Raw genomic sequence first — 10,231 nt, 5'->3', positions numbered from 1 at the left:
ATAAAAGTTGGAACAGTGTAGCAGTGGAAGCAGATGTTTAATTGTGAACTCAAGTGGTGCAGTAAAATGTTGTTAAAAAGAAGATAATGTAGCTATCAGGACTGTGTTTCCCCCATGCATCAATGTTTCAAGCAAATGATAACCACAGTATGCAAACACAAATTCAGCTTCTATGAGAGAGAGCGAGAGAGAGAGAGAGAGAGAGAGAGATGCCATTTTAGAAATAGAAGGTTCAAAATTGTCTCGTATTTCTCTCCATACTTAGACCTCCCCACTGCAAATATAGAACTCTTCATTACCCAAACAGAAGCCACCTGTGAACTAGTTCTGTAATTCTAACAGAAATATATATGATGCACAGTTGCATAATGCACGCATTCATATGTAGTATCTCCAAATTGTTATATTTGATTCATCACATGCAGGTCAGTTTGAGAGGCACTGGGAATTGTTCACAAATTACAAAAGATCCCTCCTTCTTGTAATTGACACATAAACACACCACAAGATACTGTAAATAAATTATCAGTACATTTTGTAAGCAAAACAATCAAGAGGCATCAAAATAAGGTTATAAAACAATAGCCTACTTCCTGGAAGGGCATTTTGTTCGCTTTCAATTGAACATTTATTCATGAAAGGCAGCACCAATATGGATATTTTATTGAAAGGACGACTAAAATCAAAAGCAAAACAGTGAATTTCTCATTCGGAGAGCCCTCATTACTGCAAAGCTAAAACGAGACGCAGCTCTTCACTCGTGTATACGACATAAGCCTCGATACATCGGCCTAAAGTGTATATAACCACACTAAACTAAGCCAGTGATGGGAACCATTAGCGCAGTACTGAGGTGCATCCATTTCCTCACTTGAAGTAGTCTGGCTGCACCTCAGGGTTTATTTCAGCTCTCAGTAAATTTGGTCTCTAGCAATAATATATGGCTTTCTGCCCAACACTGACTACCACAGATCAGCGCTACAGTCGGTTTCTCCCATGACGCTCACACCTTGCCTTCATACGTTTAGCCTCTACCAGTTCAGGCAGTCCTGTAGTCTGAGAGGGGCTTGGTCAAAGAGTAGGACTACTGATACTACCAGACTAAGGTGGTTACCTAAACATACAGACCAAACCAAGGGTGGCAGTACTGGGTGGGGTCAAACCTTCAAAGTCATGGAATGGAGCCATGCAGAGACGGTACTTTGTTGCCGTGGTAACAGCGGGAACACAGGAGTAGAGGTCGTTTGCCTTTTTGAAGGGCTGACCTCGGTTTAATCTAAAATCCGGGCAGATTAGGTGTATTTTATGGGCAAGGCTATAGGGCCCCTTACCACATTAAAGTGACAGTAAACGATAAAATGATTCCGTCGTTTCAGCAGTTACAATTGAAATCTCATAAAGCTCATAAACTGACAGGGGGAGTAGTTTCCTTTTGTTTCTGATTCCAAATCGAGATTAAAATGGAAAAGAATAAAATGAAATGAACATCAGGAACGTTTCTTGCTGTAAAAAAAACAACAAAAAAAACCATCTGACATACGAGAGTCAGCATCTAGCTGCAGAAACACTCTCTCTGGTAAAAACAAAAACAACACCAAATGGCTTAATACTTAGTGTATTAAAAAGGGATGATCACTGATAACCGCTCGTAACATGTTGCTATTTCAGTCGTCGCGGGAAACAAACAAGTGATAGCTCAGTATGCATATATTCCCAACACATATTACTGTTTTTTTTTTAGAAAGGTTTGAGATATGCTGCAGATATGATGTCAACGGTCCAACCCCAAAATGCAATGTGGGATATCTATTAAATAATTAAGCAGCTGAAATAAACAAGGTGCAGTAAGGTTCAGCACTGAATACAATCAATCTTGTTGAAAATCCCCCTGCATATACATACTGAATAATTAACGTATAAAAGATTATTAAACTCTATTTTATGGTCTATATACATGTAGTACTGTAATTCTACACGGACCGACTGCCTATCCATAATTCTATCTTTATATCCTTTACGGTGCTCTTGGGTTTAACCCCTTTTTTTCTCTACTACTCAATGACGCAGGTTTCCTACAGTATCTCACAGAGGCTCTTCTTCTTATTAGCAGCTGTGTGCTATGTCAGGTTAAAGTGTCAGTACTCAGTAATCATGCATAGTTCAGCTCGTTGCAATCCTTCTCGCTCACCTTCAACCCCACCAATATCGTTTTTTGCTGTTTTGGTTACACTTTCATAGAAACAGCCACAAACTCTGGCTCTAAAACTCTCCAGATGTCACCACGTCGCTCCAACAGAAGTCGGTCCATAATATCATGCGGTTTGATTTTCTCTGGGTCTTTGGCTCCTTGTGCGTCTGTCAGTGAAATGTGGGGAAAGAGGGAGCAGTCCTCCATCGGATAGGCGGGGTAGAAAAAACGTCTGGGTGGTCTTTTTTATCCCCCTGCGTCCCACTGGACCCCGTCATAACGCACAGGAAGTCATTATGGGTCGGTGGCAGCGCCTCACTTCCAGGTGGCTGCGGCGGGGCGGAGGCCTGCGCCCCCCTTGGTGCCCTTTGACCCCAGGGACTGGCCCGAGCGGCTCCGCAGGTCACGCTCGGCGTTCTCGCTCAGCGCCTGCTCCTCGTCGTACCTGGTGGCGCACAGCAGAGGGGAATCAGAGTCGGGGAGAGACAGTGAGGGAGAGTGACAGTAAGCAGAGAGAGAGAGAGAGAGAGAGAGTGGAAGGGAATTCCCATTACTCCCTTGTGTTGCTTTCATACGGATTTGCTGTATAAACACAGTTTTTTGCACGACCCATACCCCTTCGGTAAGAACACACACACACTATTCACCCTATTGTCTCTATACTATTCAGAGAGGGGCGCCTGTTATCACAGGACCCCTGTGTGCACACTGCCCAAAGCATGACCCATGAGCCGCTGCTCTGTCGCTGATTTACCAGGTCCCTTCGATAGCTCAGTTGGTAGAGCGGAGGACTGTAGTGGGAATGACAGTGATCCTTAGGTCGCTGGTTCAAATCCGGCTCGAAGGAACTGCTTTTAAAAGTGTGACTGCCAGTATGTATGAACTTAAACTTATAACAAAATATAGATGCAAAATGGTGATTGCTTTCAGTCAAAGTAGAGTCAGACACGAGGAAAACGTAAGAATAACCACTCAGCACCTATGCAAATATATATGGATCAGACTCAGCTCTCACCAAACTGGCATTAATGGACGACATCTGACAGCAATTCAAGCAACTTTGGGCCAACTAGCTGAAAGGAAGATGGTAAAAAATATGCTAATAGTTTCGGAGAGAAACAGCTTGGTCACTAAGGTAACGACTGTTTGCTGATCGGCAATAAACAAGCATATGGTAAGCTTGCTTAGACAAGAGCGCATGCATAGGGGTTGATGCCCGCTTGTGCAGACCAGATGTTAGAACAGTTTGTTTAACAGAAGCAGCTCCTTCAGACTGGATTTGAGCCAATGACTTGAGGATTTCTGCCACTGCCACAACACTTCTCCACTGCAGTTTGCATTAGCAGCTCTGTCTTTTTGTGATAGTGTGCAGTACATTGCATCTACAGTGGAACCTGGGGTGCATCCTAAAACTATTCATAGATTTAAAGTATCAAGATATCTGTCAGTTGATGATGGCCTAATGCCAATAGATGTCTTCTAAAAGGTATAGTCAATTATGTAATAAGATATAAGATGTAATCAAAAAAGTAAAGTAAATGAAAATGGAAGGTTTTATTTTTTGTCAACAGATATAATTCTAAAAGTGATGTCATTTCACATCTGAGGTGCGTTTGTATGTGAGAGAACATCATTACGAGCTCCATGCCAAAATCTGTGGTTTCCAATGGATCCTAACGATTTGGAAAGAGTCTTTACATTTTATGAGGTACTTTTACATTTTATGAGGTATGTGTGTGTGCCAGTAAGCAAGGTATTAAGTCGCCAGACTTCTCCATATAGATTACTCAGCTGCCAGAATTCTCCCATGGAAAGACGGAGAGAGAGAAAGACAAGTATCCTGACCAGCAACATGGCGGTATGGGCATCACCTTCCTGGTCACAGCAGAAAGGAGGAGGGGGTGGAGGGGATGCAGGTGTTGTTACAGTAGTTTATTCAAATAAACTTCACCCCTTTGGGATCCAGTCGCAGTTCATGTAGGTGATATTATACCTACTGTTTATCAGCTGCTGTTTTAGCCTAACAAATACCATCATAAAAAAAGGTTACAAAAAGCAGTTCCTTCGAGCCGGATTTGAACCAGCGACCTAAGGATCCCTGTCATTACCGCTACAGTCCTCCGCTCTACCAACTGAGCTATCGAAGGGACCTGGTGCACATGGTGTCATTAGCATGGATTTCTGCTCACAATTCCAGTCCTTTCATTTGCGCATTACAAACTGGCCTCTGGCTCTTTGTGTAGCCTGGGCATAGGTGTTATTATACGCTCAGTTTTGGCTGTGGCTAATGTTAATCCTAATCACATACCACAATAGAGTGGGTTCAAAAGCTGTTTTTTCCTCATCTCTGACAAGCATCATTGTCTGAAAGCGGTCATTGCCTTTTTTCCCCCATTTTGTCTCTTTATTTTTTCTCTTTCTGTTTTGCTATCTTTATTATGTGAGTCTCTTGTGCAGAATTGTTATAATCCTACCTTGTTTTCAGCTGCTGTTGTATGCTCTACAACACATACCATCATTTCACGCTTTTAAAAGCAGTTCCTTCGAGCCGGATTTGAACCAGCGACCTAAGGATGCCTGTCATTCCCACTACAGTCCTCCGCTCTACCAACTGAGCTATCGAAGGGAACCGGCAAATACACCGGGAAGATAACAGGTCAAGCGTTGTAACTGGAGAAGGCAAGCATAAGCCTTTACTGCTGGCGGATATCTCTGGCGGGTGCGGGGCCTCTCTGGTTGGGGACTGAGAGAAGCGGGTGTCACTCACAGGACTTGGTAGTTGCCCAGGGCCTCTCGGGGCGGGCTGCGGTTCCAGCGGCAGTCTGGGATGTCGCCGTTGGGCGTGACGATGTTGAGCGTGTCGTTGATGAGGTTGTACTTCAGGATGCGGTCGTTGGCTGTGCTGGAGGTCAGTGAGGGAGACGCGTTGACCTGGGATCACACACACACACACACACAGACACTTAAATTTCAATAGTTAGGACTTTTGCAACAATCCGCATGCATACGAGTACATACATGCATTTACAAGCTTGGAAATTCAGGCTGGAATGAACCTTAGTTAAGTTCACTGCCTAGCAGAGCACACTGTTCTGTTCTGTACTGTAGGATCCAAGCAGGCATGAGGCTCACTGTTTAATTTCCTCCTGTCCCCATAGGGAACTCTTATCAGGCAGGAAATGGACCATACTGCCAATGTACTAGCAGCAGCCGCTGTGGACTGGATGTAAATACATGCACACAAACACACATTCAAACAGAGAGGAACACAGACACATACTCTAAGGAAGATTAATATGGGTGCTAGAGCAAGATGCAGCAGGAGCTTTCATATCAACACACACACACACACACACACAATTCCCAGAGTGCAGACACTTACACCATGGCAAAGACGGAAAGCTGCTCAGCTGTTCTTATCCATTACATGTTAATGAAAGTTTGCCACTTGGCATGCAGGCAGTTCTGACCCTGAGTATACCAGCAGAAAATAACTATGTCACCCTATGACCATAACAGAGGCGGCTAAGTTGCAGGAAGGAAAGTATTCCTGACTAGGTCTATGGCACACATTTGCTCAGATGCACACTGAGGAACATTTATGCCCTACAACCACTTTGTGTCAACCAAAATAGACCGGATTGGTGTCTGTGAACAGAAATAGCTCAGACCTAGCCTGGAAACCCAGCAACTGATTCTAATGGTATGGCTGTCAAAATTAGTCCACTAAAATATGACAAGCATATAACAAGCAAATGATTCAGAATATAACAACATGACACAAAGATAATAAAGGTGGCCTATTTTAAGATGCATGGTATCTCACATCATAAACACCAGCCTGTATTGTTATATATGGGTTTCATCCTCAGTTTTAAAACTATACCAGATGGATTCTATATCACAGTGTATATGTCTGTCGGCTGGAATAATACACTGAATGGGTTAAAGACACACCTTCAGCACACATTTGAATACATAGAGGCACAAGTCCAAACACACACACACACACACACACAAAAATCAACCTCGAGGGCATTCAAACTCGCTCGACACTCAGAAGAAAGGAACGTGGACTTGGTTTCACTGTGCGAGCATGCAAAGTGTCTCTGGGCTTAGGAAACTGTGCAACTGGTGTTTTCGGGAGCTAGGCAAGAAAAGCAAGGTCTTTTTACAGAGTGTGTGTGTGTGTCCATGTGTGTGTGTGTTCCACTTGAAATTCGTACCTCAATGAGCCATGGCTTGAGCTTGTCATCGATAATAATGTCATACCCATAACATTCAAAGCAGTGCTTGTCGTTGTTCATCACAGGCTAGGAAAGAGAGAAAGTAAGATTGAGAGAGAGAAACAAAATTAGGAATTAGAGGAACTGACCTTAAGTAACCTAAGAGTGATGATACATGTTTAAGGCAATAGAGACTGATGATGTTGAATTCAGCAGGGAAGGATGTTACCAAATAATCAACTGGAAGATATAGCAGGAAAAACAAAAGTACAAAGAAAAACTAATTGTTAGCAATATAGCCCAGGTACATCGTCACAAAATGTCACGCACATATTGTGGCCTTAAAGGGGAAGTGAATCAGATCATTTAGGAGAAAAGGGAAGTGTGCTTGGAGTTGGGTGTGCTGTGGTGAAGAACAAATAGAGGAACATGTTGATGGTTTCAGAGTTTTGTATTTTAAAGTGTCAGACAGAAATCACTGAAAGCCTAATAGTAATAAATAGTATCACAACAGGAACAGAGTAAAATTGCAAACCAAACCTCCCATACATATCACAATATTTTTGGAATATGGTTTTGGGTGGCACTGGCAAGGAGCTACACCACTACTCTACCGCACTACTATACTACCGCAATTCTGTGCTGTCAATCATTATGAAAGCTTAAGTGTCACATATTTTCAAATGGTGGATGTGTGATTTTGGAGACCTGGTATCCTCTGTGTCACTTACAGCCACGGCCTTCAGCGACTGCACCATGATCCAGTGGATCTGGTCAAACAGTCGGCTGGTGACTTCCTTCCCTCTGGTGCTCTCCAGGTACAGACGAAGGTTACTGACCGTCCACTTGCCTCCATGGACATGGTTGTAGTCATCCTGCAATAAACACACACATTATAACTAGATAATACTAGCTTTTTGCAGTTTGATGTGTAAAGACTTCTATTCCAAAATGCCATATAGGTCAATTTGGGAAGGAACATTATCATTCAATGTCTCTAAAATGTAGTAATAATAAAAGCTCATTTAACACACTACAATCACTTCACACTATCGGCACACTAGCGGTTATTCCAGTATGGTAGTGCTATTATAGTGTCATAAAAAGTACATGGTCGACCCTATGCATCCCCACCAGCCATAATACAGACTTACCCCATGTTTTTGGATGGCCACATTAGTGAGGTGAACAAACATGTTGTCCAGCTCACTGGTGCTGGGCGTGTACTTCACTGTGCAGAACCTGCAGAAGCCCAGCTTGTACCTGAGAGGCAGAAGAAAGACGTCAAAACCCCAACAAGTGCAAGTGCAATTACAGTATAATTTGGGATCACAATCGTGTTGGCTGCACATTTGGTTTATATAATGGTCTAAAGTCCAAAGTCTTGAGTCGTGAGCTTACATGTAGCATTTGAGGGGCCGATAGGTGGTCACCAGAACATAGAGCCGCAGGTCAAACTTCTTCCCTCCGATCAGCAGTGGATTGTCAATGTACAGGGAGATCACATAGGCCTCCTTGCCACTAGAGGCTGCTACAAACCTAGGGGCAAAAGCATAAGCATCCTCAAATCAGCCAATGGACTATGTGCATAAACTAAAACATGTCATTCGGTGCCAACCCACAGCAAAACACACAGCTGGTATTTCTGGTTCAGTTGTTTTGCTCTGCATTGGAGTGTGTATTGCATTTCAAGATGAGTAATTATTGTGAATTATATCAGTCCAGCAAGCTCACTAGTTTCATGTGAATAGTCATTATGATGTTTTCATAAAAACTGAATGCTTACAAAGTAGATTATTTCTGTATACTAAAACTTAAACTGTAAACTGTAACTTAAAATGTATTTTTTTCTGGAATTGAATTCAAAACTCTTTTCCCTGTGAGTGTGATCATTCGACTCCCTCCTCAAATAAAAGGTATGATGATTTGTTGAGAATTGTTTATTTAGCAGTTCAATCAGACGAGACAAGAGGGTTTAGCTTTAAACCGAACAGGGTGAGCAGCATAGGACTTCAAAACAAACGTCTATTTGTTCGTTTTGACTGGAGAGAGATAAAGAGAAAATGCAGCACCATGCAAATCTATGTAAAGAGTCAGCTGGTAGGAAGTGCTGTGTGTGTGTGTTATGATGATGATGGTGACTCACGTGGAGGTGCGGCTGTCTCTGGACCACTTTTTGATCTGGGACAGTTTGTTGATGAGGAAGATGCCTTTGCCCTGGGCCTTCCCACAGGGCTTCATGATCCAGGTGCTGGACGGACTCTTCCTGAACTCCTCCACAAACAGATTATAATCCGCGGGGAGCATGAACGTCACAGGGACGAAATCTGCACAAAGACACGGACCAGAAAACAAAACGCATTTAGCTCTGGCATGCATCCTCTCTATTTTGCACGTCAGTGAAAGAAAGAGAATCAGAGAGAGAGATAAATAGCGAAAAAGAGACAGTCACCCCTCCCCCCGGACCTCTAATACCTAGATAAATGTATTTGCCGTTCTCGTCCTTCTCTGCCAGCGGGCTGCCTTCCTTCTCCAGCTCCTTGCGGTAGCGCTTGATGTTCTTGATCATCAGGTCCTTCCTGGTCAGCTCGTAGTGGTTGGGAAAGTGGTTGACCATCTGCTCGTCTGACAGGCGGTAGCCGGTGTCCACACTGAACACGTTCCTGATGGTCTGGATGCTCATCCTGCACAAGAGTTCAAATGAACTTACAATAGGGCGATCGAAAGGGACACAGTGAGTCAGGAGGCCTAAAACTCACTGATTATTACACATTAATAGATATATGAAGGATCTATAAAAGCCCATGTGATGTGAAACTACTTCCCCTTATAGATCTACAGGAGTGTTTCTATGGATGGTGCTTGCAGAGGATGGGGTCTGACTGAAAAACATGCTTCATGGCAGGATTTAGATGCCAAGCCTACCAGTAGAAATTCCAGTCCTCGGTGTCTGCCACTTGAGTCCATCCTCTTTTCTCAAAGTTGTTGATGAGCACCGATTTCTCAATATCTGTCACCCACTTCACCTTACCGGCCATGGTACCTCCCACTAGGGTGGAGCACACAGCACAACAGGTAAACAGGGAGGGAGGCAGATAGGGAGACAGATGGGCATTAAGACACACACACACACACACACACACACACATACAGAATGAGAGAGAGAGAGAGACATGTCATGCAGTTTCTGTGGATTCAAGGGCTTTGCATTGCTTCGGGTTGCTCTCTGGTCCCCTACCTGCAAGTCAATGTCAGGAAACAGCCAGTCATCAGCATGAGCTAGCCGGGCTGGCTAAGTTAAGTTAGCAGGTAGCAGAATCCTCCCTGGACTGCTGCAGAGGCTGGGCGGACATCACCCAGTGATGCGGTCTGCTCGGACTGTCGTTCTCCTCACAGCGAAACACAGCGGAGGGATCCTCTGTCAGCATCACCGGTAGCTCCAGCTAAAACCGAAGTACTGTTTGCATGAGAGCAATTTCATTGCTAACGAGCGTTACACTTATTGATCCAGGCGTCGTGAAGCTAGCCACAATGACGAAACGCTCCCACGGTCAAAATGTTACTCTTCACAATAAAAGTCCCAATAAATTAAAAGTACTTGTATTTATTTATGTGTGATCAGATCTTACAAAGTTTCCATTGCATAATAATTACAATTTTAGAGAAGAATATATTACAAAGGACTGAAAAAACATGAAAGGACGTTGCTGTGGGCTTGGCTCTTCCGGGTAAATAACCTAGCAACCGAGGACGCATTGACGTCATTGCAGGATAGTATTACCTCTCTTCACCAGTAGGGGTCAGTGTCGCACTTTCT

General features: G+C 43.6%; 2 protein-coding genes and 3 non-coding genes across 5 annotated transcripts in view; 1 reads left to right on the top strand and 4 right to left on the bottom strand.

Moving 5' to 3' along the window:
• dram1 (DNA-damage regulated autophagy modulator 1) overlaps positions 1-10,231 on the bottom strand; it is a 66,745-nt gene that overhangs the window by 17,804 nt on the left and 38,710 nt on the right. The window lies entirely within an intron of this gene.
• ttll1 (tubulin tyrosine ligase-like family, member 1) lies at positions 65-9,452 on the bottom strand. Its single transcript, XM_071905704.2, has 9 exons — positions 9,340-9,452; positions 8,890-9,098; positions 8,561-8,741; positions 7,816-7,953; positions 7,569-7,677; positions 7,146-7,289; positions 6,415-6,501; positions 4,956-5,119; positions 65-2,633 (listed from the first exon to the last, which is right to left on the bottom strand). Exons 1-9 carry the CDS (start codon positions 9,450-9,452, stop codon positions 2,504-2,506), a joined length of 1,275 nt encoding a protein of 424 aa, XP_071761805.1. The 3' UTR covers positions 65-2,503.
• Positions 2,949-3,035, top strand: trnay-gua (transfer RNA tyrosine (anticodon GUA)). Its single transcript is given in 2 exon segments — positions 2,949-2,985; positions 3,000-3,035. It is a non-coding gene; the product is annotated as a tRNA-Tyr (tRNA).
• Positions 4,249-4,335, bottom strand: trnay-gua (transfer RNA tyrosine (anticodon GUA)). Its single transcript is given in 2 exon segments — positions 4,249-4,284; positions 4,299-4,335. It is a non-coding gene; the product is annotated as a tRNA-Tyr (tRNA).
• trnay-gua (transfer RNA tyrosine (anticodon GUA)) lies at positions 4,728-4,814 on the bottom strand. Its single transcript is given in 2 exon segments — positions 4,728-4,763; positions 4,778-4,814. It is a non-coding gene; the product is annotated as a tRNA-Tyr (tRNA).

Source organism: Centroberyx gerrardi, chromosome 24 (assembly GCF_048128805.1).
Source record: "Centroberyx gerrardi isolate f3 chromosome 24, fCenGer3.hap1.cur.20231027, whole genome shotgun sequence".
Classification (NCBI taxonomy): domain Eukaryota; kingdom Metazoa; phylum Chordata; class Actinopteri; order Beryciformes; family Berycidae; genus Centroberyx; species Centroberyx gerrardi.
Note: the sequence above shows the minus strand (reverse complement) of the source record. Positions and strands in the feature narration are given on the sequence as shown.

Coding starts and splice junctions, on each gene's coding strand:
- ttll1 (XM_071905704.2), bottom strand. CDS start 9,452: ATGGCCGGTAAGGTGAAGTGGGTGACAGATATTGAGAAATCGGTGCTC. Junction 6,502..7,145: donor AGTCGCTGAAGGCCGTGGCT/GTAAGTGACACA, acceptor TCTCTTTCCTAG/CCTGTGATGAACAACGACAA. Junction 2,634..4,955: donor CTGGGCAACTACCAAGTCCT/GTGAGTGACACC, acceptor GTGCGCCACCAG/GTACGACGAGGAGCAGGCGC.